This window comes from Artemia sp. Qi Xiang Cuo, chromosome 9 (assembly GCF_049724085.1).
Source record: "Artemia sp. Qi Xiang Cuo chromosome 9, ASM4972408v1, whole genome shotgun sequence".
Lineage (NCBI taxonomy): Eukaryota > Metazoa > Arthropoda > Branchiopoda > Anostraca > Artemiidae > Artemia > Artemia sp. Qi Xiang Cuo.
In genome coordinates, this window is record NC_142802.1 from 16,307,990 (window position 1) to 16,335,661 (window position 27,672).

General features: G+C 36.6%; 1 protein-coding gene and 1 pseudogene across 1 annotated transcript in view; one reads left to right on the forward strand and one right to left on the reverse strand.

Moving 5' to 3' along the window:
- Positions 1 to 7,929, forward strand: part of LOC148948371 (DNA-directed RNA polymerase III subunit RPC2-like) — a 31,254-nt pseudogene extending 23,325 nt beyond the window's left edge.
- Positions 7,930 to 16,147: 8,218 nt separating this feature from the next.
- Positions 16,148 to 27,672, reverse strand: part of Rfk (Riboflavin kinase) — a 34,336-nt gene continuing 22,811 nt past the window's right edge. Inside the window, exons 3-4 of the mRNA XM_089094311.1 lie at positions 21,643 to 21,745; positions 16,148 to 18,775 (exon numbers count right to left, since the gene is read on the reverse strand). Coding sequence (XP_088950437.1) covers positions 18,621 to 18,775; positions 21,643 to 21,745 — 258 coding nt within the window. The 3' untranslated portion in view covers positions 16,148 to 18,620. The remainder of the gene's footprint in view (positions 18,776 to 21,642; positions 21,746 to 27,672) is intronic.

Consider the following 27,672-nt stretch of genomic DNA (forward strand, 5'->3'; position numbering starts at 1 on the left):
ATCTATAAGGTAAAAAGTAGTTGAAAATTTTTTGGAAGCTACTTAGCTTTTGCCCTCAGGCTGAAATGCTTTCAGTTCAATCTTTAAGTACTAATAAATTTGTACAAGAGAATTATTCCTTAAACGATATTGTCTCAATTTAAGTTCTTTTAGTTTTAAATTCCAAATGTGTGAAATTTCATGCGAGTCACTATTAGAGAAACTGAGATTATGCATTGCCTATTAAGGGAGGGTGAGGGGTGTGCGCCTCCCTAAGTATTGAAGACTTGCGTAGGTTTTTGATGATGTAGAACTTCGCGGGGTACAACTTTTGGTTAACTCGTGCTTATGCACCTTATGCAAGCTAGGCAGGTAGTGTCTGATTTTAATGCTAATTTGCTTCAAAGTTTGAAGGCCTAGAAATTTTGATTAGAGCGCTTCCAACATACATCTTAAGATAAAATTGTTTTCCCGTAGAATTTAAACGTAATACCTTATAGGAACAGCCATGGGGGTGTCTTAATTTCTATTAAAACTGTCTAACTCTTTTTAAATTCTTCACTTTTGCTTACCACGACATTCACAGTGCAATATTTGTCGAAAGGCATCGTAGTAATGAGCAACTACAAAAAAAAAGTAAAAGGACAGATTAAATATGGAAAACCGCAAGAAAATAAAGTTTTCTCCTTTTGTGTCCATGAATGTTCTGGTATAGTGTGTATTTATATCTTTCTGAAGTGGAATCAGTTTGACTTTTATAAATTTAAATTTAACTCGCAGGTAAAAGACGTAAGTGATGACTTGATACGGCTGCAACTACCTTGGGAAAGAAGTTCTGATTTCTTGACCTTTTTATTATCAAAAATTGAAGCACGTGGCTCAAGATAAAATGCATGCTCGAAGTTCTGGTCCTGTGAAACCGCTGACCCGTCAACCAGTTGAAGGTAGAGCTAAAGAAGGGGGGCTACGTGTTGGTGAAATGGAACGGGATTGTCTCATTGCTTATGGCTCTACGTGAGTATTGGTTATGACATATTTAATTACTCTTTTATCTGTTGAAAGAACTTCTCATCCCGCTTTCGAGAAGATTATTACAATTGATTTTTAAATTTTTTTGCGTTCAATAGCCAGTTAAATTTTGGAATTGCATTCAAAATTACGTATTACAATTGATTATTTGCTTCTTGTTCTTTATAGGTCAATAAGCTGCGATTCGTCTTTTTATAGATTAAACAAAGAGAAAAAACATTTTTTACAATGAAAATAAGGAGCAACAATAAAACTAAAACGAACAGAAAAAATTGCATATATGAGGGGGACCATCAAATGGCTTATTGTTTAAAAAAAAGAGTTGTGAGAAAGTCAAACTTTAGCGTAAAGAGCGAGGCGTTGAGGAGGGCACAGCCCCTTTCATATACAGAATAATTTCTGTTCGTTTTAAGTTTTAATGTCGCTCCTTACTTTCAGTTAAAAATATTTTTTTTTTTTTATTTAAAGGCTGCGAACGCGGGGGGTTTGGGGGGCGGAAGCCCCCCAACTGTACCTTCTAATCCCTGTACGTTTTAAGGTTCGAACTTGTGACTCAGCCTCTTTAACTCTTTAGAAAACGTAGTTTTTTTTCAAATAATTTTTATTTAAAGGTTGCGAAAGCGGGGGTTTGGGGGGCGGCAGCCCCCAACTGTACCTTCCAATCCCTGTACGTTTTAAGGTTCGAACTTGTGACTCAGCCTCTTTAACTCTTTAGAAAACGTAGTTTTTTTCAAATAATAATCAGATATACCCATCCCAGTGCTAAGAATAATATCGCTGGGGTTTTATTTATTTATTTCTTTTAATTCTGAATTTTTGGTTTGAGAAATTTTGCTTTTAATGTAATATGCCAGCTAGAGATTTTTAACAAGAATGTCGCTTGTCGTATTCGCTTGATAAATTTGCAGCTTTCGGTCTGATGAGTGTAGATTTACTAAAATTAAACTTTAGTTTCAACATGATCTAATATTCTTTGTATATTTAAAAAGATTGACTGAATTATGTTATTTAATCACTCACTACTACTACTACTACTACTACTAACAACTCACCGCAGCACCAGGCCGCCTGAGGCCAACACAGCTATGCACGCTCCTCCTCCACCCCAATCTGGTCAAAGCTTCCGTTTTTAAACCCGCCCACGACGTTCCTATATCTTTCCAATCATCCCTTGTGACGTCCTCCCACCCCAGACGGGGCGACCTGCTTTCCGTATAGCCCTAGACGGTTGGCCAAAAAGAAAAATTTTCGGCAATCTGTCATCCTTCATCGACACAACGTGCCCTACCCACCTCAACCTTTCTTTCATTATAGCCCTAGAAAGCAGTATTGTACCACATTTTTCATACAGCCTACTGTTTGAAACACGGTCAGACAGCCTGGTAACCGGATCAATCTGTCGGCAATTCGTTTGGTAAATATCTAGAAACTATTACACCGCTTTCTGGGGAGCTTTTATTCGGAGGGCATTATTTGATCCCCGTACTCGCTGTAGCGCCTAATAATGTTCTTTGATTTTGTCGACCTGTTTTCAATTTCGTCCAGACTTTTCTTAAGTATGAAAAATCACCCTGAGTCTTGGCTATTCTACTTTTAACATCTTACCTGCTCACACCGTCTTAGCTAATAATGCTACCAATGTAAATGAAGCTGCCCACCTGATCTATCTTTTCATTCCCAACGTCACCTTTTCATCTCCACTTATTCCTAGTCTTAGCGACTTAGTCTTCCTAACATTAATTTTTAAACCAATTCTAGCACCCTGAACTCGCAAAACCTCTAAAACTTCATTCATTTGGCTCACACTGTCATCTAGGATACTTAAATCATCAGTATAATCCAAGTCCAGGACACTTTTACCTCCCCATTTGATTCCGTGGTCTCCCATTGCCTTTCCTGTGCTCCTTAAAACAAAGTCCATCAAAATAATCCATATAAAGGGGGATAGAACAACCCTGCTTAACTCCTGATTTAATACAAAACCAGCTGCTAACCTCATTTCCTACCTTAACCGACGCAGTGTTATTCTCGTACATAGCACTAATCACTTTAATGTATTTGTCTGGTATACCATACAAGGATAAAACCTTTACTAAAGCTCTTCTATCAATAGAATCGAACGCTTGCTCGTAATCTATAAAACTGAGGACCAAAGGTGTTTGAAAACTTAGACACTTCTCAATTATTAGCCTAAGAGTGAAAATTTGTCGACATATCCTCTATCTTTTCTAAAACCGCACTGCTCTTCTCTTAAAACTTTGTCGACGGCATCTCTCAGTCTAAAAAGTATCATATTACTAAGTAATGTGCTACCTACAGAGACCAGACTAATGCCTCGATAATTACCACACTCACTCTTATCACCTTTCTTATAAAGTGGCTTAATTAAGGTTTTCCTAAATTCATTAGGCCCTTCCTTTTGTTAGAAAATAATAATCATAATCTTCAATAACTTATTTCTAAACTCAGAGCCACCATATTTAAAAAACTCATTTACCACACAATTAGCATCGGAAGCCATCTTATTCTTTAGCCCCTTTAGTACTAGTGATAATTTCTCCTCCCAAGAAAGGTCTTCCCTTACATCCAAGGTATCACAAAGTGTTTCATGTTCCTTTACATCTGCTCCTTCAACTCTATCTCGCTTAAGCAAATTCTCAAAATGTTCGGCCCCTCTCGCTTTAGTTTTTTCCTTATCGCTAATTGTGGACCCACTCCTATTTTTAACTGGGACAAGTCCGGATTGACTACTCCCTCTCAATTTATTAACGTGCCAGTACAAAATTTTACTATTATGCCGTCTAGCTGCATCTTCCAGATCCTCGGCAATTTTATCCATGGTCTCCTTCACACCTCCTTAGTTCATATTTTAATGCTTTCTCCACTTTCTTTACATTCCTTTTGTTTTCATTCGATCTATCACTCAGATAATTCTTGTACAAGTCCTTTTTCCTTTCTATCAAACAGCTTTTTCACTAATATTCTTAGCTGCAGTTCTAGCTTTCTTCCCTAATACACCTTCAGCAACTTCACAAATTATATTTCTAAAATTATTCCAACCATCTTCCACATTATCAAATTTTAAACTCAGAAGTTTAGTATTCAACTGTTCCTGGAAAGTTTTTTCAAATTCTGATTCTGGAGTTTATCGACATAATAACTTTCCGAGGGGTTGTTACTCCTCGTAAATTTCACATTTAAATTAATCCTAGACACTACTAAATAGTGATCCTCACTTGTAACATTAACAACAGCACTCCTATACATCCTAATATTTTATATTGATCCTGCCAGTCTTCGGGTTACTCTAACATAATCATTGAGATTTGCTGTCTTACCATCACGTGAATATCATGTTAACTTATGAGCCATTATATGACCAAACACCGTATTGGTTATAACTAGATTGTTATACCTACAAAATTGCAAAAGTCTGTATCCATTACTGTTTTCTTTTCCTACACCAAATTTACCTAGGCTGGGATACCATCTATCCCTATTTCTACCGACCTGGGCGTTAAAATCTTCCAGTAATAACATCATATTTCTACCTGGGACCCTGTCTATTTGCTCCTGTAACTGTAAGAAAAATTCATCTGAGTCACAAGTATCTCCGTAAGTTGGTTCTACAGGGGCGTATACTACTATAACTGATACCCTGAACTTTCTAGTCATAAAATGAGCAATTAGAATTCTATCATTAATACCTTCCCAGCCTAAACAAGACTTAGCAGCTTCTTTATTCATCATGAGCCCTACTCCCGGTCTATGCACCCCATCCTTCCCGCCAGTGTAAATCTATCCCATATAACCAAATTCTGGCTTCCTACCTCGGGGATATGAGTTTCTAAACACCTAATAAGTTCAGTTCAAATCTTCTGAATTCGTCAATCAAAATGTTGATACGATACTCATTTTTAAACGTCGAAACATTCCAATTTTCATATTCTTTAAATCAAAATTATTTTGGCCTCAGGAAAAGCAATCATCCCGGATACCAGTGCATGACCGGGATCACATATCTTCTCAAGTCTACACCGAAGTGCTTAAGCCGGCTTAGAACCGGACAGCAAGAAGTTCCTGGGACCTCCATGAATGGAGGCTTTGTGGAATCCTGGGCCCATCTTGGTCACAACATGGTTTTCAGCACTTGGCAATGCTCTTTTATCAACAAGAGTCGAAGTCCTGCACAGACAATCTCAAGCCTATTACCTTCGACTCATTATACATCCATGCCTTCAAATGTTATGCTACTACAGGGAGGTAGCCCATAGTAAATAAATCAGCTAGGAATAGGTTTTTCAGCCCAAGTACACCCAACAAAACAGACTAAGCCCAGAAGAATTGTCCATTAGTCAGAATCCCGTGTGATTGCTGTGTCGTTTACTAGGCTATAATTTCCTCGAGGGGCGCCACTCCTCAAGTGGGAATAGAGTTGACCACAAGGTCCCTAGTCTTGCAAGTACCCCGAAAAGGTCGAGGCAGCCATTTGCAGAGGCCGTTGTCCATAGATCTGGATCTTACGCCTTACCACAGTTGTACTCCTATAGAGGATCCTCCCGCAATGGTGTTCTGCATCACCATGCAATTTAACCCATTACTGGGAGAAAGTTTGCAACTCATGGGACTTGTGGAGAAACCAGTGGGCCCTTTTGAGTGTACATTTGAGGGGCCTTCTTCCTCCTCCACCTGTATTTATGACCCCGGGCGAGGGTGCAGTTTTTATTATGGACCCCCAGGGACAAAGTCCCCCCTTGGTCCGAGCCTGCTATGGAGGTACCCTACATATCTGTAGAGTGTTCCCCTATTGCCACCTGGAGAAACTCTGAAAGGCCAGGGGGAGGCCAGATAAACTGACAAATCTCCTAACACTCATGATAGTCCATGTAGATAAGAGTATTACTATTAATGATTAGAATTACAGCTCGACTGTCAGCTAAATTACGAACCGTCTTAGTTCATGCATGTGATAGTAATTGGTCGTATCCGCGGAAATTATTAACTAACTTTTTTTTTTTACATTGGCTAATAGACTTTGTCGCGTTTTTGGTCAAACTGCAGTCAATGTTTTCGGCCATTTCTCGACCAAATTACAAATCCTTTTTGTTCATGCATATCAGAGGCAACGCTATAGTGTTGCCTATAGTAGAGGCCAGAAGACTTCCATGTTTTTTTTTCAGACACTTCATATGGGAGGGATGGTCGTATAGGCTTTGGAGGGCACTCATTTCATTGGAAATCACAAGTTCTAGTTCCGTTTTTGAGAGTCAAAAGTGATGGGAAGGCAACTCATCCCTTCCCCCCACCCAATTACGCTTTTCCCCAAATACATCCGATAAAAATTTTGAGATAGCCATTTTGTTAAAAAAAAATAGCTCAAAGATCAAATAACAAAAATTTCAGGGTCGACACAGCTCCCCAGGGCCCATGGACAGACGTTGTAAGTTATGCCCTCGGGGCATATATGGTTCTTACGGAAGATGTTCGTATAGACTTCAGAGAGGTGGGGGGACTTCAGAGAGTTGTCCGGGGTGGGGGGGGGTATAAAAATTAGAAAACAGACCAAAATTTGTCGTTAAGCATTTATGGTACGTTTTTTTACGGGTCGGACAAAAATTTTGAGAGGGGAGGGGGAAAATCACCGTGTCCTTCCTGGATACGGCCTTGGCTGCGATAAATAATTCTGTATTTTCTTAAATTACTTAAACTTTTGCATTAACAGTAAAACATCTGCAAAATTTTATAACACTTGTTTAGTTTCCCATTTTGATCTTAGTTCTCTGGTGACAAAATAGCGAACCAGAGAAGAAAAACTACAAATCTCGTTGAACCAGAGAGTCGAGAGCAAACAAGAGCTAAGACTAGTGAAAAAAATACAGGTAACTGAAGGGCGGTACCAGTCACTTACTTGACCGACAAGTCGACAACAGGAGAATCATTTCTGCAATCCATCTTTTGACTCACTGGAGGCCACCCTGCAGCAAAAACCTTTTATTCTTTCTCACAATACTCACAATAAAGATAATATCAATAAAGCTGGAAATAATATCATAATGAGGACCAAATTTATTTCTATAATGATTTGTAATGAGGTGATTGTCTAAAACCGATAAAGTAAAGAAGAAAAACATTTATAGGTTAGTAGAAAATTTGATCAAAGCATCATCCAATCGATCTGAGTCCCGTGTTTTAGCTCAGAAAAAGTGCAATATATGAATTGATTCTGAATGGTAATGAAGGTTTTTTCTCCTTTTTATTTGTCTTTTTCTACTGGACATTTTAAATGCCTTAATTTTAATTTAAACTTTTCAATAAAATTTTGATTTTTTACCATTCGTTTTTTTACTTCTGATGTTTTTGCCCCTTCTTCTTTTCTTCTTCTTCTTGAATGTCTGAGTTGTCGTGAGTAGAGCCAAAATATTTCATCAATTTTTTTTTTGATTATTTTTAATCTTCGTTGATATTACTATTTGCGTGTCCTGTGGTAGTGCAGTGGGCTTCATCTCAGCTTGGTAATACGGGACTCAGAGTTCAAACCCAGCTGTAGCAACATACTGCGGGCTGACATAAGGATCTTTGTAGCCAAGAAGCGTCGTTAATCCGTTACTATTTACAGTGTCTGGCCAGTAATGTCCTTGCAAATCCTCTCCCTATTTCTCTTGTAGGAATTTATTGAAGGAGCGTTTGATGATCTCCGCTGATGCCTTCAATGTTTTCATCTGTTCGAATTGTGGTTACCTCTCTCACAAGAAACTCTGCCGGACCTGTAAAACTAGCAAGCATCTCAAAGAAACTACAATGCCCTATGCCTGCAAGTTGCTATTGCAAGAACTTCAGTCTATGAACATTGCCCCGAAGATCCGAATTGGGGGCTCCAATACTGTGGCAAATGTAAACTCCAAGTCAGGCTTGAAAAGCTAGGTGTTCTTTTTGTTTTGTTTTTTGAAGTTTTGTATTGCTTATATATAAACGAAGTCTTCTGTTGATAAGGAAAATTAGATATCTCTTCATTAAGAGCTTTTTCGCCCTATGTTTCAAGATTTATGTCTGTCAAGCTATTTGGAGCTTAGTAAATCTTCATCTTATCGACAGAATTATTGGCAGACATGCCAATTTTTGGTACGAAATTAAGTTGGGAGTAAATATACGCTTGAAAGAGGATATGTATTTCAAAAAAATTTCCAATTCAAGATTCGAACCTTAGTTACCATAACCAAAGTGATAAGGTGCTCACAGTTTAAAGATACGCACTAGAAGTTATTGGCATAAGTAAATTTTATCAGCTTCAGAAAAGGAAGAAACAATAAACCAAAAGTTACCCAGTATTGATTAGCATTCCATCATCAAATTCTGGATGATCAAGAACCTCCTAGAAATGCGAAGCTTCATATTTTATTGTGTCATAAAGCTGATTTTTAGGCCACCTCCTGTGCAATTTTTCTCCTACAGAGCACCTCCTAGCCAAGCATGGTATCACTTCAAAATTTTAAGGAAGCAATTTTAATCAGAACTGTCGAAATGTGAAAAAAAAATGTATCTCTGAGGGGAGTGTGATCCCTGCAGCCCCAGGCAGTGGCCCAGAACTGTGAAAGTTCTTTGTTTCCAGTAAAATGATTTATAAATAAATAATCGAATAAAGATTGGAATTTTAAAAATTATTAAACTATCTTGCGGATATTTTGGAGATATTTTTTTTAGGTTTTCAAAGAATTTCGGATAATTGACCTCAGCTTATGCAAATGACTTACTTCAAATCAAAATTTTATTGGCGGAATGCATTAGAAAAGAAAGAATGTTGTACATTGTTAGAATTCGGATCGCCCGGAAAATTTACCCAAAACAATCCTTAAATTTAAAGGACCTCCCTTTTCTATCCAAATATATAAGTCTAGACATAGAGAGTAATATGTAAACTTTAGAAGAAAGTATTCTGAATTGAATGTTGAAAGCTGATGTAGTCATGCATGATTAGAAGGATTCCGTGTTTTCCTACTCACTATATCCTCCCTAAAATTACGGTTACAAATACATTGGGAGGGATTGGTGCAACAAGGCTCTCTCCTTGCCTTTTTCTGAGATTGCATAGTGGCAAAACATAATGCGAGACTGAAGGTCAAATATTACAAGCTACAAAGAGCCGAATCTGCGTTTCAAGTTAAAAAAACAAACAGCAACAAATCATTTTAAATGAATTAATGAATGTTTATATATGTCTACTCCAAAAGTCATACCAGCCCCTTTTTCGATACTGTCAGAGTTCTTATCTATGCTCTATCGACTTCCAGGGGCTATAGCCTTCAGCGTTCAAATACTTGCATGTAGAAGTGTAACCCAATTGAAAAAACTCAGGTAGGGTTGTTAGGAAAGGCTATGATTGGATGATACGCTGAGGCCTAAATATAGGTCTCGAATTTGAAAAGTTGTTCTAGTCCATAGGGGAGGGACATTACTGTAATGACATGTCTGTAATATTACTGCAATGCTATATTTTACGGGGATGTTGAACCGGCCGTTCAGAATGATGACTGATGGGAATTTCCTGTGATGTTGTTGAGAAAAATTTTGAGTTAACTAACTCTCTGGTAATTTGAAGAATTATATAATGTGCCAATAACAATATATTTGTTTGCGAGCCTCATCAGGACCCAGGGTACATCTTTATCCTCGGAATTGGGAGATACCTTGAAATTCAAAAGCGAAAAAATAGCTTAAATATTTCGCCTGTATGAACATCATGGCGTCATCATCGCAATCTGAAAACCCAACAATGAAAACAGTAAAACAGTGTGGACTTTGAAACAACAACTCTAGGAGTTTGAAGAACTAAAAAAACTGTAACATAGAAGCAGAGTCAAGGTCAAAATCAAGGTCACGATCAAAATACAATTGGGTTACTCGTTTCTAAATCCAGAGCATAGCTAAATTCACGTATAAACTTAACCAAAAGGACAACCAGCTTGCTACGTCAATTTGGTAATATTTCTCTAGTTTGAATTTATTGCACCTTTACAATTCCTGTGGGTTTTGATCGAAAGAGGAAGTCACAAGGAAGGATTGAAGGAAATGGGAACTTCATGGGAGGGGTAAAAAAGAAGCTTTGAATAGTTTGAGGTGAAGGAGGAGTGTATGCAGCTGTGTTGGCCTCAAGCAATTTGATGCTGCAGTGAGGTGTTTGTAGCAGTAGTAGGAGTAGGAGTTATAATTTGTTTATTCGTAACGTAGCTAATTTTTTTTAACACGAAGTAGCACCAGGTTTAACTTCGGTGATAACTGACAGCAAAAAGTAAGTCTTGAATAACTTTTACTGGTGGGAAAAGTTAAGATTTTCGAAAAGTCCATATTCATTGCATCTGGTGATTTTGCGATTGCCAGAGGACCTCCTCTCCCCGAGGTTTATGCTAATCGAACCAAGGACAAAAAGCCAAACCTGCCTCTCTCCCGTCCATTCTAAGCATTTTGGTAGTTCATTACGGTTTTATGACATTTTATCACAAGAATAGTTGAAAGTATAAGTAAAAAGACAATTATCTGTTATTAGACAAATGCCATTGTTAAAAGTGTTGCTGTTTTTTTTTGTGTAATCAGGAGAGGACTGTTCAATTTTATATTTCATTGCAAAATCTATGCCTTTAAATATTTTTAAATGCATAAATAAAATTTATTACGTAGATACAATATTACATGGTACAGTTTCTGCCAAGTGTCTCCTTTATGGGTGCAATAATTTTCTGCAATGAATGAAGCAATCTTTGTGGATGTATTTGGATACATAAAGCCTTAAATATTTTGTTCACTGTTGCAATAAGTTGAACCTTAATATTGGGCCTAAAAAATGGTACTGCTACTAACAGCTCACCGCTGCATCAAAACGCCTGAGGCTAAGACAGCTACGCACGCTCCTCCTCCATCCTAATATATTCAAAGCCTACCTCTTTAAACCCTCCCAGGAAGCTCCCATTTCCCTTAGTTCGTTCTCTACGAAATACTCCCACCCCAACCACGGACGACATGCTTTTCGTTTAGCCCTAGATGGTTTGCCGAAAAGGACAATCTTTGGTAATCTGTCATCCTTAGAACTTGCCCTAGCCATCTCAACCTTTCTCTCATTATAGCCCTAGACAGCAGGTTTGAACCCCAATTTTTATACAACCTACTATTTGAAATACGATCAACCAGACAGGTACCCAAAACAATCCGTAGGCAATTTCTCTGGAAAATATATAGCAAATGACGCATTAATACATTGACACATTATGCAATGACTTTTTTTCTGCAGACAGAAAATTTTTCAATGACAAATAAAACAATGACGCTCTGTCTCATGGCAGTAAAAACAGTGGCATTTCTTTTTGACACTTATGACGCTGACCGAAAAATTTTGAAACCTTGACATCTTACGGCCCTGATTAGCCATAACTCTTTTTAGAATCAGCCAACATAGAAAATTACTTCATGCGAGTATACGTTTTGAAATGGCATCAATTTTACTCTGTGACAAAAAACGTGTTTCCTGTTCTCTTACAGAACACAAAAGTACGTATGTACGATTTATTTGAAAAAGAAACCTTAGCCGTTTGTTGTAGCTTATATTTAGGAAACTCAAGTTGTTTCAAACCTACGCTGACGCCTTTCAACTTTTGAATTTATCTTAATTGAAAATGAAGAAAGTCGAAATGAGCTCAATTACAAAAAATAAATTATTATAATCATAAATAAAATAAATTATTTTAATATGACAAGGTAAAAAGGCACAAAAGCGCATAAAGGGTGATACAAAAATGCTGACTTTTAAGGAGCCAAGCGATAGAACATGCTGTCCAAAATAAGTGGACGTAACTAAAAAAGATTTGCAAATGATTTAGAATGTAAGAAATAATTCTCGAATGGATCTTCACCCTGTGTCGCATTGGACCAAGTCCGTTGATATTTCATTTGTTGATAGATAAGTCTATGTATCATCCGTCCATAAGTCATTGGATTGTATAGGATTACCTGAGATAAGAAGAACTGTCTGTCATTTGGACATAAGTATGCATTGAGCTGAAAGACAACAAAATACTATGTTCTGTACAACATTCTTAAATGAAGCCACATTGTACAGCTATACTCCATAACCTAAATGTTTTTTCGCAATTAGATCAATCCTCAAATAAAAATCTTGTTTAGAAAACTTCATTTTCGTTTTCTTATATATTATGATCGTTTTAATTACGCCCAAAGAGCATTGACAACTTATAATAGTGGAATCTGGCACTAATGTCAAAAAACTACTAGCACCATCTAGCATTTGACGTGTCTTGGGGCTTTTTATTCGAGCTTTGTAATTGTGTTGTTTTTTTTAGAAACTAAGACCAGACATTTATTTTTACACTCATTTTGCCAATTACGCCAGTTTCCCTCATTATTACGCCGAAAATATGCCAAGAAATACCAAATACTAGATGGCATTTTGTTGACATTGGCACCAGTTTCAACTCTTGTAAGTTACTCTTACTCTTTAGTTCCGCCCTTTGTTTTTGGACAGCACTGTGCTATAAAGACGGCAATTAAAAATAAACTGTTGAAGCCCGGCCCCCCTGCTTATACCTCTGATTTCAAATGTATAAATAAGAACTTTTATTTTGATTATTGAATTTGATATATGACTTTTGATCATTAGTGTTACTTATCACAAATAAAATAAACCAAATAGTTTTAAAGCTTCTTTTTTGCTTCATAGTAACTGATGGTACTACCCAACTGAAATTTCATGTCTTTTATAAAGGTGGCTGAAAATATTAAAGTGATGGCAATAAAAAAGTCAGATAAAGCATTGTTTTTGAAGCGGCAACTCACTGCAATACCGCCTGAGACTGACACAGCCGCGCAGGCTCCTAATCCACCAATTCACTTTAAAGTTTCACTATTTACCCCCTACCATTGAGTTCCAATTTCCGTTAAATCCTTCCTTAGACCTCTTCTCTCCCCATTCAGGAACGAGCTGTTTTCGTTTGGCCCCACGTGGATGGCTAAGAAGCGTCATCTGTGGCAATGTGTCATCCGTAAAACGAGGCCTTATCATTAAATTATGCTTCTTAATTTCCGATTAATATATTTTAAAGCATTAACATTCTAAATAAAATAAATTACTTAGACATTGGTTATATTTAATAAAAAATTATAGTAGATAATAATTATAGTAGATAATAAAACAACCTGCAAAAGTGCATTGGCATAATTCAGCGCAGCTGAAACTGTAATAAATCAACTTCACCAAACATAATAAATGAAATATAGAGTTACATAACCTTGATGTTGATGATCTTGATCTTGAAGTACTTGACGAACTTACATAACCCTAAAGATTTGAAAGACCGCTTTCTCATATCTCACTGGAGAAAACAAGGGTCTTCAGTTGATCATAAGTCAGGTATTTTTTTAAATCAAAATCTTGGGAAATTGTGAAAAATACTATCTTTAAAAGATGTAATACGAGCAAAGGTTGATGAAGGATTCTTCAATAGAAAAGAGTCAAATGTTTCCTCTGAAAATTAAAAATTTCGCCATTGCATATTAGTTTTAGTCATATTTATTCTCTTGGTACTCAATGAAATAATATGCATTCCTTTCCTCTTTATTTTTTTCTTCGTTTATCCTAAAAGCGTTATCAGCTAGCCAATTTTAGTCTATTTGGTGGTAGAAGTGGTTAATTTGTAGTAATAATGCAATTCCCCCATAAAACTCTTGTCAGCAGGATTAGAATGTATTTCTTAAAATAGAATTCCTTAGTGTCCAAATGCAATAAGAGTGGGAGTTAGGACATCTGTAGTAGCAAAAATTCTGAAAAACAAAAAATATTTGCACATTTCGGAGAATAGCAAAATAAACCAAACTATAGCTTCAACCATGCAATGAAGCTGAAGAACTATTTACACTCTAGGTGATCAGAATTTTGCTGTAAACAATCCTGAACACTAGTTAAAATAATGTCAAACAGTGAGTTCATCTTCATTATCGGTGAACAAATTCTTTCATTTTTCTGTGAATTTTGGTTTCCTTGGCTTAAGACCTAATACCTCTCCTTGGTAGAAGGATATAAGTATTAAGCCGATCGAGAAAAATATGTGCAGCCCTTTTACAGACCCAATTAGTGTCCCCAAACTAAAAATGCTTTTGTACGTTGTGGTCTACTTAGGCCACGACATACCGATGCAAGTTCAAACCCATCAGAGACAAAAACTCTTTGGGCCACTTTTGAGCTCTCTAAGAGTCTTCATCTTCGCAACAAAAATGGAGGTCCCCTTGGCCCGGAAACGATCCTTGAAAGTTTCAAGCCAATTGACAGCCAAGATCAGACACTACTGTTTTTTTTCAACTGTAAATATGAATGTCTTTTCTGGAGTCATATAATAATAAATTGAATGGTTCTCCAAAGAAAAAGAGTGTTTTCCTATGGGTCGAAAAGTTCTGCCATCTATTTGACTAGCCATTTCTGTTTATGATTTTGATTGAGTTTGTCATTGCAATCTCTCTAAGTTTGGAGTTAGGGCAGAGGAATGTTATCGTATATGCCTCCTACAATTATATCCTCCTAAAATTACGAAAAAGTTTAGGAAGCCCTGTTTTAAATAAAAATGCGGCCCAAAGTTATGTGTCAAATCATTGCAACAAAAATCATGAATTTTTCAATCCATCTGTTTTTAAGGATTCTAAATATAAAATGTGCACATAATTGACACACAAAGTGTCAAAACCATTACAGCTGGAAACTGTTTTCTTCCTTCTTTTACAAAAAACTTTTAATATTTTTATTAAAAAAGTGACGCAATATTATGTCCCACTTTTTTACACCTGAAATCACAATTTTTCAGTCAATCTCTTTTTCAGTATTCTAAATCAAAATGTGGCCCAAAGTTTAATCATTGCATCAAAAATCATAAATTCTTCAAACAATCTGTTTATACGGATTCTAAATACAAAATGTGGCACAAAAGTGTAAAACCATTACAGCTGAAAACTGTTCTCCTTCTTTTACAAAAAACCTTTTAAATATTTTTATTAGAAAACGTGACACAATATTATGTGCCATATTTTTTACATCTAAAATCATAATTTTTCAGTGTTCTAAATCAAAACGTAACACACAGTTATGTGTCTAATCATTGCAGCTGAAATCAAAGCTTTTTCAATCAATCTGTTTTTAAGATTCTCAATACAAAATGTGGCACATATTTAAGTGTCAAAACCATTACAGCTGGAAACAGATCCTGTTTTCTTGCAATTTTTTTGCTATTCTAATGAGAAAGCGTTAAAAAATACTATGTATCATAATTTTACAGCTGAAATCACAATTTCTTCCGTCAACCTCTTTTTCAGTGTTCTAAATCAAAATGTAACACACAGTTATGTTTCGAATCATTGCAGCTGAAATCATAGTTTTTCAATCAATCTGTTTTTAAAGATTCTAGGTACAAAATCTGGCACACAATTAGATGTCAAAACTAATACAGGTGAAAACTTAACTTTTCGACAGAGAATCTTTTCAATATCCGAAAGAGAAAATAAGACTCAACATTATGCGTAATATTCTTTACAGCTAAAATCATAACTTTCCGGTCCATTTGCTTTGAAGCCTTCCAAATACAATATGTGGTTTTCACTGAAAATCTTTTGAAATGTTCAAAATATGAAACGAAGAATAACATTATGCGTCACAATAATTACAGCCGAAATCATAATTTTTTCCATTAGTCTTTTTTAAGTATTCAAAATGACAATGAGGCACATAATTATGTTTTAAAATCGTTACAGGAGAAAATTGTGTTTCAATCAATCCAGGGGCATAATTTGCTACTTAACAGGGGTGACAACTGCCCCTCCCCCAGATGGCCTCATTTTACCCCCCCCCAGATGAAATTTAGTTTCTTCAAAAATCTTATCAAAATGAGACAAATCTGCATAATTAAAGCATCAACACACAGGTTAGTTTTCATTAGTATATCTTTCGTTTATAGTACTATATGGCTCATTTTCAGTTTTCACTTGATTTGGGAAAATTAGCTCCAACTTTGCCCCCCCTCCCCTCCCCAGGATTTTGACGAAATTATGCCACTGAATCAATCCTTATTTATGTATTCTTACTACAAAATATGGCATACAATCATCCGATACACCTTTATTTGTCATAGATATAAAAATACCAACAGAAAAAGGTAATCGCAAAACACGTGCTCCTTAGAATATTCAGCATATAAAACCACTATAATACAGTTGCTGGACTTTCTTGACAAGCCTATAACACCTGAGAGGTACCCTAATTAAAAAAACTAAAGATTGTATTTGTTGAAGTTAGATCTAAAACAACAAATAAAATTAGCAAAAAACATTAATGAAATTAGCTTGTTCTACAAATACTAAATGCATTCATGAAAAGATTTAATTAATACGATCAGTTTTTTTGCAGATCTTCTGAGGTAGGGAATTTATGTCCTAAACTCAAATTAGAATCACTCATTTGAAAAATACAAAAAGGATAATACAAAGTCTTTTGCACCAGAATGACCGCTCTAGGTGAAAACGTTCATAAATTGATGGCATGATAACTAAAGATTGGAAGTCACAATTCTTTCCGAAAATAGGTTATTGCACTTCTTACATTTATTTGAAATATTATTTGTGGGATATTAGAAGTAAGATAATAACAAGTCGTATTCACCAAAATGGTCACCCCTAGTTAGAACCTAAATAGATTAGCTGCCAACTAAAGACCGTATTTCGATTTTTTCGCAAAAGTAAGCTGCTTCCCTTCTAAGATTTTTCCATCAACGCTTTATTCACAGTTAGTATTACAGAGAGATGTTAACATCAAAGGAGGCGAAGCAAACCAACTACCATTAGGATAATGGCGTTTGAACAACTTTCTTTTATTCTGGAACTAGGAAAATCATTGGATTTACTTACCATTTTTGATAACAAAAGCCTCAGAAGAAGTGGTAAGATCAGCCATATTTGGAATACGTGTACCAAAGTGTATCAAACAGTAGCGTCAACTCACAAAAATTTAGGGCGGGGAGGGGGTGGGGCAAAACATATTTTTCGAAATTTAAGGGGGGCAACTTCCGCTAAAAAAAATCAATGAAAACACAAAAAAGGGACATTGGTCAATGAAAATTCCTCAAAAAAGGTGATTTCCGAAATTGGGGAGGGGGCATAAAATCCAGGGGAGAGAAAATCCCCTTTGAATTAACGTCACTGGTATCAAACAGGTATGAACAGATAATGAAACTTGTATTTGATAACAAGAACAAGACAAGCAACGCTATCTAACGCTACTCATCAACAAATTAATTAAAAACAAAATTAAATATAACTGTTTGTTGTCTCCCTTTAATTACTTTTACTTATACGTTACACTAAAGCAAAGATAAAAGATTCTGTGCCCTTGGACTGAAAGGGCACATTTGTGTACAAACTATTTTCTACAAATTTCTACCATGCTATAAGAGCAAGCAACGACTTTCTGGTCAAGTTTTCTTTAAATATAATATATTTTTAATATTATAAGGGTATAACAATCGCTATGATCACTATTATACGATACGATTTAATTTATTTACGATTTCAATTTAATTTATGGCTTTTACGTTTCAAAGAGTTTATTTTATTATTTAATTTATATTCATTTTATAAAAATATGATGAGGGTAAAGAATCACTTTTCGGGCAAGCTTTCTTTAATGCTTTGAAGCAAATCGCACAGTCAATTGAATGAAACTTTTGAGATTAGCTCAAATTTTAAATTAAAAAAAAAATCTCCGAGTTTCATTTACTAAACTGAGCTACGTTCTTCAAGATATAAAACAAAGTTTTTTAGGAATCACATTCCTCTGCATTTACACGTACAACTAAACTTTCAGAGATGTGGATCAAATCTCCCCTTCCCCTCCCTTGGAGAAGAGGGGGAGGTTTGATCCTGACTGGGAAGAAATACGACTAAAAAATGATCATAACTATACACACACAATTGAAGCTCCCTGAGGATTATAAATTTTTCAGAGGGGAGGGAGGAGGAAAACATTGGGAAGGGCTAGTCAAGACTTGGCAAACAACAGAAATTTATGTACATGCAAATAAGGTGACCAACTGAGTTGATGCAACTTGAAGGAGAGTATTTAAAATAACGAAGGGGGGGGGGAGGTAGTATGAAGCTTCACAAATTACATTTTGCTTCGAAAATTTAGCATTGAAAACATTTTCCTCCTTCAAATTATTCAAAGGGGCATTTTTGGGGTGGGTTTTCCTTATCACCACTCCCATGTCTGTAGTTATAATGTAGTGGTATATAAATAAAGCTAAAAATCTGGTGATATCTTATTGGTTGTCTGCTTTTTTCTTATAATAAAGTTGAATATTAAGAGGGCTGCCATAATCTACATCAATAAACTAACTGATCAGTCTTTCATACCAAAAATTTCAAATTCTGTTAAAAAAAATAAAACATATGACAAAATAATAATAATAATCCTACAAGCCAGAACACTGGTTTGAAATGTTCAAAAATGTAACAGAAATCCATCTATAACAAAAGTCAAATTTTAACTAAAAGCCCTGAAAAAAGAGCGGGAAAGCAAATTTTCACAGCTTGTGATTGTTGATACTGTCTATAGATGGTGCTGTTTTATCAGGAGCTGCATTGAAGAATGGATCTGATTTGTACTTCAACATCTCTGGTTGTTCAAGTTCTTCTCCAGCTACTTTTATATCATTGTGAATGGCGTCTATCAGCTCTTCTAAAATTGGAAAAATTACTTATTGGCAATGTTGAACAATTGACTTATTGACATTAAATGACACGCTTAAAACGGTGACATATTGAACAATGGCGTTTTATGTCAATGTAACTGCAACTAGTTAATTTAAAATTGGAATAACGACTTGAAAACGCTGAACAATTGACATATAGACATTGAATAAGATTGATGACTCATTTACAATGTTTTCATATTCAACAATGACATATTATGTCATTTGGCTGCAATCAGTTTACCAAAAAATTGGGAAAATGACACATTGACAGCGTTGAACAATTGGCAATGAATCTCGTAAATATCACAAAGACAATTTATGCTACTGTAAAGGCTATCCAATTCATCCAAAATTGAAACAAAATTCAGACATGTTTTAAGAAGCTATCCCAAGCCTGAGCACCAAATTATTCCATAGCCTCCAAAATTCACGTTAACTCAGAGGAAAATAATATATTTCCCTTAATCATGAGAGATTTTTTATTTCGCCCATTACGTCTGGGCCATACGCTATTTTCGAAATCCAAGTGTGAGAAGACTCCGAGTATAACTTTAACTATGATATAAGCACATATATGTCCGACCCTAGGAATTTTTTCCAGACCTGGCGGGAGGCAGGGACATGCCAAGGGAGGGCTTCGGGAAACCCTAAATATATCCTGGGTATATTTTGTTCTATTTATTTAAAAATGTTATTTTTCTTCCGAGAAAACACTTATGCACGTGTCTCGGAGGGGAGGTGTAGGAAACTAAATTTAAGGCCCTTCTTCAGAGTTTCTTTTGCCAATCTCCCCATCCACGCCCCGTCTGAGAAGGTTTGTCAGGTCTGAAAACTTTATTCGTACATACAAAATAATTTATTCAAACTGTTATGAAGTTATGAACTGAACTTGTAGTCTTGTGTTCGCAAATATAGGTATTCTAGACCCGGTGTTACTGTTTTTTTGGTTTGGAGCAGGGGCCAGTGGCGTGACTCTGCAAGCTCAGTCCGAGTCGACTCAGCTCCAAATGGGTATCTGTAAAAACCTAAGAGGGAATACCGGACGCGTCAGGTGATTTACCTCCAACAACCATAGCTCTCCAAGCCCAAGGCAGAGAATCAGGAGATCGATACCTCCTGCATCCAACACGGATTTTCTTTTGAGCTATAAAGCTACAGCCTAATATTTGCTTTTCCAAGTCCACATTTACTAACATACTAATGTGAACGCACCATTATTTTCAGAAGGTTTACGCGATGAACATAAAACAATAACTTGATAAAGCATACTTTAAGTAAAGGAATCCAGAAATAAGAAAATCCATACTTTACAGTCTTTGGTTAAAAATCTTTCAGACAGCAGAAGCTATTGGATGACATTGTATCGAATAGTATGACCTTTATAAATAATCTAAAACACTACACTGTCTTTCCATATCAAACATAGATACAATTCAAAAATCACGGGGTATTTTATTTCGGCACCAAATCAAACAAGCTTACACAAAAAGCCGCATTAAAATATATCGAAAGTTTTGCACGGCCGACACCTTCAACATCTGGAAGGCATTCAAAAGAAACTCAACAAATGCTGTCTGTAGTTTATTATAATTAGTACAACTATGGTGATAACTGGTTCCTACTAGTATAGACCCGTTCTTTTGCACTATGATCTTTCTGCACATCTTTCTGCAAAGATTTCCGTTCTTTTAAATCATCTTTATTCTAAGATCTTAGCTCACTGATGCTAGAAAAAAATGTGAAAGACACCATCTTTCGGTCATATAGAACAATAATGAGCGAGCATTGTTGATATATTCACCATTATTCTCAAACTGCTGATAAGAGCAGAATGACGAAAGACATTTACAAAAGAATGATGCAAGATGTAAGAGCTTAGTGCTAAGATTTCACTTTTAAGCTTTTTTTTTCAAAAGATGTAAGATCTTAGCACAAAGATGAGTAAAAGAACGGCCCTTGTATTTGCAGGAAATAAAAGAAATCCACCAGAGCCACCAGTACATAAGCACGCCGATGATCCCAAACAATATTCCGTGAATGATTCAAAGTTAGAGCTAACCATATCACCAAGTCCAATAGCCTTTTCACCACCTACTCCTTGCCCCACTAAGGAGGGTTTCTCTCTTTGCCCCACTATTTGGCAAAGTAACAAGACGAACATGTAGGTAAAGAGCTCATTCTGACTCACTGAAATAAACAGACCTTGACAAGAGCACGTGAAAAACTATTTTCCCCAGTGCTGCAAGTCTATCCTGAACCCAAATCTTAGAGGGTGTTACCCTAACAAAGCCATCTGTTAATTCCTTCTAAGCGTCAGTTGACGTATGGGAAGCTTGGTGCGCTTGGTACTGCGAGGTATGAAAAGAGACCAGAGATCTTGCAGCTCATTGTTGCAGCACTATATCTTTATTATAGTAACTGACCATAACTGTGAAGTCCAATTTAGTTTGCTCGTTTTGAATCATTGGAACAAGAACCTAAAGCTGACAATAGTGTATACTTTTTCTTGTTAAATTCGATTTTCTTATCAATATTTAGCATCTGCTCGTTCGTACTTCATAACAATACAAACAAAATGCAATGGAATCGAAAATTAATTTGGGAACACAATTGGTTACAGAGATAAAAGTTTACTTAGCTACTGCAGGAATAATTTTATTTATGTTTATTTTCGTCCAATATACGTCCCAATTATTTCCTACACATTCTATTCTTGGAGTTTAAAAAGAATCGAATAAAATTTTTTCTTCAGTTATTACGTATGCAACCCCTATGTAGTGCAGTTAAAATAAACCAGATATCAGGTGGTTTTTAAGCAGACTTCTGATAAGAATTCAAGAACATTGCTTACCTAGTGAATTATAGGTTTGTTCTGGTCGGATATAGCCTGTTATAGCAACCTTCAGCCACGAGCCGTAAAAGTCTTCATCAAATACATGCAAGATATGAGTTTCCTGAAAAAATAAATCAAAAGTCAAGGATTAGCAAATCCACAAGCAGTCTTGGGAAATGCACGGGAGCGAGCAGTATGTGGAAACAACAAAACAGAATTAAAAAATCTAGGGTAAGTAATGGCTTTCGGGACAAACTCTCCTTATGATTTAAATATTCATACTAGAGCTATGTCAATAAAAGTTCCACAGATTTTTCAATTTCATTATTTCAGCTGATTTTTATCTTACTATTATGCCGTTGACAGCATCATACAGATCCTCAGCAATTTTATTCATAACTGCCATTTCACATCTAATTCAGTAGCAATTTAATGGTTCATAATATGGGGAGAGGGATATACCATAGGAGTATGAAAATATAAAATAAAAGGAATTTAATGAAATATGTCCAAACAACTGAGGAGAAGGGCAGCTATCCACGCCTAGAAATGCCAGTGATCTTAGTAAGTCACATCTTAATGCCTTCTCAACTTCCTTTACTGTCCTCCCATAAAGTTCTTATACAAAAGCCTCCTGCCAAACTTAAAGCTTTTTTCTGCTATACATAGCTGCTTTTGTAACTTCCCTTCCTAAAATATTGTCGGCAGCTATTTTGTCCAGTTATTTCATCCATCTTCTACATCATCAGATTCCAAGCACTCTAATGTCACATCCACCCGTTCCTCAAACATTCTACATACATCATCTGGTGCAGCCACTTACCGTTCCAAAATGTCAGTATACAATTAATCCTTGATACAACCAGATGATGATCCTTGTTTTAGCAACAGAACTCTTATAAACTTGAGTGCCCTCCATCGATCCAGCCAGTCTTCAAATTTACGATAGCGAAATAAACAAGGTTAATATTAATTTTCTTTTGCGTTTAATTACTTTTCATTATGTAAACAAAACAAGTTTTTTCAACTGAAAGTAAGGAACAACATTAAAACTTAAAACGAACAGAAATTATTAAGCATACGAGAAGGTTCACGCCCTAGTCAATACCTCGCTCTTTAAGCTAAATTTATATTTTGTTCCAGTTCTTTAAGAATGAAATCTGAATCACAAAGGCCATTTAATTGGAATAAATAGCCCTTTGGAAAGTACTAACAAACTTTAGCGTAAAGAGCGGGGTATTGACTAGGGGGCGAACCCCCTAATACAAGGCCATATCCAAGGGGGGTGGGGTAGGTGGTTTGACCCCCCGGCCCCCCCGAAATGTCCGAGAAAATTGCTTTTTTCAACACTTTGACCTCTTTATGAAACTCGCATATTTTAAGCTTATCAAATCACAAGGTCACTATATTTACCGGCTTAGCTTCAACTAGTTGCCGTTGAGTGAATAATTGAGTCAATTATTAGGATTAGGCAGCATATCTTCTTCTTCAGCTCAGCCTTCTCTTAGCTGGTGCAATCCAATCCCAGGTCAGTTTGTACTAATGAGGAAGCGACAAGACGATAACGATTTATTTCGATACTTTCAAACGAAAAGGCCCGCAATAGAAAGCGTGGATACCCGGCAACAAGAGCCAGAATGCGAATTTCACGTTAGGGTAAAAGACCAGTATCCCTGGTCTTTTATCATGTGCCTGAGAGTTTTATCTTGAAAAACTGTTAGTGAACCGGGGATCGTTGTCTTAAGACTCTTAGGTGTAGCTTCGAAAACACCTTACACCAGTTCTAGCCTCAAAAATCTTCTTCAGGGATGACGACTCGTCAACGCAGGGGACTTCCCAGGGCAGCAACCATCTTCAGATCCCACAAAACGACATTGGACAAGCTGTCAACAGGGCCTTGGATTTAGACGTTATTGCGAAGTTGCAGTTACTTGAATCTCCGTCGCTGCCAGATGAGAGCTACTCGTTTCCAGCATCAAGCAAACGTAATTTAAGGTTTCAGAGACGCTGGATGGCTTATTTTCCGTGGCTTGTGTACTCGGATAAATTTAAGGGTGCTTTCTGCAAATACTGTGTAATCTTTGCAGCTGAATGCTCCGGTAAAGGAAATCACCAAAGACTTGGAGCACTGGTCCTAAAACCATTTACAGCGTGGAAAGACGCGATTGAAGTTTTCGCTTGTCACAGTAAACGGGATTTCCATATAGGAAGTGCTGTACTTGCGGAGGGCTTTGCAGCCCTACAAAAAGGCAAGCAAGACAATATTCTCTTCAAATTAGATGCTCTATAAGCTCAAGCAAAAGAAAATTGTATGAGACTCGAACCGGTTGAAAAAACTATTGTTTTTTGTGGTCGACAGCAGATAGCTCTTCGTGGTACGAATGATCACGGTCCTCTACGTCCCGAATAAAAAGAGCCAGCTTTAAACGATGGAAATTTTCGTGCTCTTTTGAGAATGAGAATGTGATGTGGTGATGACGAGCTGAAAAAGCATGTTGAAAAAGTATAGGAAATGGGATGTATCTGTCCCCAGGTGTGCAAAATGAGCTTATTGGTGTTAGTGGAAAGATGATTCAGGCTGATATTGTCAAAAGGGTAAACGAAAGTGTGTGCAAGTCGGTTTTAGCGGATGAAACATCTGACACAAGAAACACAGAGCAGTTGTCCATTTGTGTTCGGTATGTTTCAAACAGAGCTTTGCGCGAAGATTTTCTTGGGTTTGTTGCCGTATTGGATTTAACCGGACAAGGTCTGGCCACCACAATATTAGAAAACTTGAAATATCAGCCGCCTTCTTACAATTGTAGCTACTTGGCCTGTTTAAAATGCAACACCGGAAAGGAATTTCTCTACCTTGCGACGGCTTAAGACATAGCTACGAAATACAACCAGTGAAGAACGTTTGACAGGTCTAGCGTTACTGTCAGTGCACAGGGATGTTGCAATTGACACTGATACAATTATTGACATTTTCACAAATCAAAAACACGTCGAATTGATTTTATTCTGTGAATTAATTTTGCAACTACTACGTTTCTTAGCTTCAATATACAATATTTTATGTTCCTATCTATTGTCTTCTTTTACCGTTAGACATGGATTAGGTTCGACCCAAGGAGAACCACCCCCTCCAAATAATTTCCTGGATACGGCCTTGCCCTCATATACGTAATAATGTCTGTTCGTTTTAAGTTTTAATGTTGGTTCTTACTTTCAGTTGAACAAACTTGTTTTTTTTTTATTATTTAATTTCTGTCGTTTTTTAAATAATGCTGGGAAATCCGGCGCTCCCTTCAAAGAAATGTCCCTTCCCCCATGGAAAGATCTTCCCACGTAACCCCCTCCCCCACCAAAAATCTCCCCTAAAATGTCTGTATACTTCCCAATAACCATTACTGTATGTAAACAATGGGCAAAGTTCATAACTTGCAGCCCTTCCCCAGGAGACTGTGGCGGATTAAGTCATCCTCAAAGGCATAGTCATTAGATTTTTAGACAATGCTGAGCAAAACGGCTATCTCAAAATTTTGATCTGGTGACTTTGGGAAAAACAAGAGCGTGGGAGGGGGCCAGGTTGCCCTCCAATGTTTTCGTGTCACTTAAAAATGGCCCTAGAACTTTTGATTTTCGTTCGGATGAGCCCTATAGTGACATTCTAGAACCACTGGGTCGAGACGATCACCCCTGAGAAGAAAAAAAATAAAAAAAAATAAACAAGCATCCATGATCTTTCTTCAGGCAAAAAAATACAAAATTCCAGATTTTTGCAGATAGGAGCTGAAACCTCTACAGCAGGGTTATCTGATGCGTTGAACCTGATGGTGTGATTTTGAATAAGATTCTATGACTTTTAGGGGGTTCCCTTCTTTTTCAAAAATAAGGCGAATTTGCTCAGGCTCCTAAGTTTTGATGGGTAAAACTAAAACTTGATGAAACTTATATATTTGAAATCAGCATAAAAATCCAATTCTTTTGATATTTCTATTGGTATCAAACTTCCGTTTTTTAGAGTTTAGGTTATTATTGAGCCGGATCGCTCCTTACTTACAGTTTGTTACCACGAACTGCTTGATATGACTATTACATGCATATGACCATTTAAAGCTTGCACCTGCTTCTGTATTGCTAAACTTCTTCTTTTTTTTTTTTTTTGGTTATTTTAGCAGTGTAAGTGCCAGCTCAATTTAAAACAGGTATAGTAACTCCGGTTCTGAAGCATTCAAAAGATAAGTATGAAACTTTAATTGTTTCCGGCCTATTACTAAAGGTTCTCAATTAAATTAATTGTTTAAGCTCAGAGGAAAATCTGTATGTACTCTTCTCGATTACTCTTGACCAGCTGCGTTTCCCTGGAGGTACAAGTTGTGATCATGCGCACACAATCTTTCATCAGATTGTAGCTTTTTAGATAAAGGAAGGACTGTTGTATTATTTTTTACGAACATAAAAGGGGCGTTCGATAATAACATGCTTATGCCTTGCTTAGTTTGCTAAAATACAGTCTACCATACAGCCGAATTAAAAATGTCTATTAGTGGCACCCTGACCTTAAAATCAGTATTGCTTCAGGATATAGGATGCCTTCAGATAAGATGTCAGTTAAGGGAGGGGTTTAGACAACCACTCATTTCAAAATTTGTATCAGATGCATTTCGGTAAAATACGAGTCGGGGGGAGGGTATCCACCCTCCGATCACTCTGAATCTTAATTAGGGCACTAGAACTTTTAATTACCAATCCAATGAGCCCCCTCCAAAGTTTATACGATCACCCTTTCTAAATGCACCTTAGATGGCCCCAGGGCATAACTTACAACCCTTGCCCTGAGGGCTGTTAGAGGGCGGGGTTTTTAACCTCAAAGACATAATTTCCAGATCTTTCAACTATGTTGAACAAAATGGTTATCTCAAAATTTTGACTGAATGTGTTTGAGGGAAATGGTGGGCGTGTGAGGGGGGTTAGTTGCCCTCCAATCACTTTCAACTATCAAAAAGAGCACTAACCATAAAAAGCGAATGAACTCTTTTAGAAGTTTCTACGACAGCTCATTCTATACGAAGTGCCCTGGTCTATATATAAAAAATAATATATTGTGCCCACATCGCTCTTTACTTAGGCAGCGCTATTGTGCTGCCTATGATGATTAGAATTTATGTATTAATTTCTCCTTAGTTTTTGCACTTATAAGGGAAATAGAAATATGATAATAATCATAATGCATGACGACGAAAAGCCCGAGCTTCCGCCCGAGTGAAGGGGAGGTCGAAAGCCCGAGTATATTAAAATTAATGAAAGAATTACAAGATCTACCTTACTCTCTCAGTCTATAGTAAGCATATAGATATACAGTATGCACAATATATGTTAGGCATGAAGCCTAGGTGATCGATAGAGATACAGCACAGACTGTCATGTAAACTGGTAATGTGACGTCATAAAAAACATATTTGCAGTATAGCATAGCCATTTCATATGGAAGAAAAATTACATCAAGCTTTGTACGGAAATACAAATACCTGACAGCAATTTCTTTTCGTGCCAAGCTTCTGAACAAATTGCTGGCTAATGACCTTTAGAATTTTAACCATATTAACATTCAAATTAGATGATCGTGCAGAAACCACCACTGCTATAATGGAGCAACACAGCTAAAACAGAATGGAGGTTGGGGGGGGGTGTAATTTTTCCTTGAGGAAAATTACTTGGCCTAAACTCTGCCTAAATAGTATGTCTAGTATTTATTTATTTTTTCCTGCTGGGAAGAGAGAAGGGATGTCTTCACTAGACCTATTATTTCCTACATTTCTTTTTTGTTCAAGCATGATAACTCCCAGTTCAAAATATTGTGGTTACAAAGTTAGAGATAAGGCATTGCTATCAAATACAAACTACTACTTCCACCGCTAACAGCTCACTGCAACACCAAACCGCTTGAGGCCAACACAGCTACGCTAGCTCCTCCATCCAAATCTACTCAAAGCCTCCCTCTACACTCTCCAACAAGTTACAATTTCCCTGGAATCATTCTTTACGACCTCCTCCCGTCCA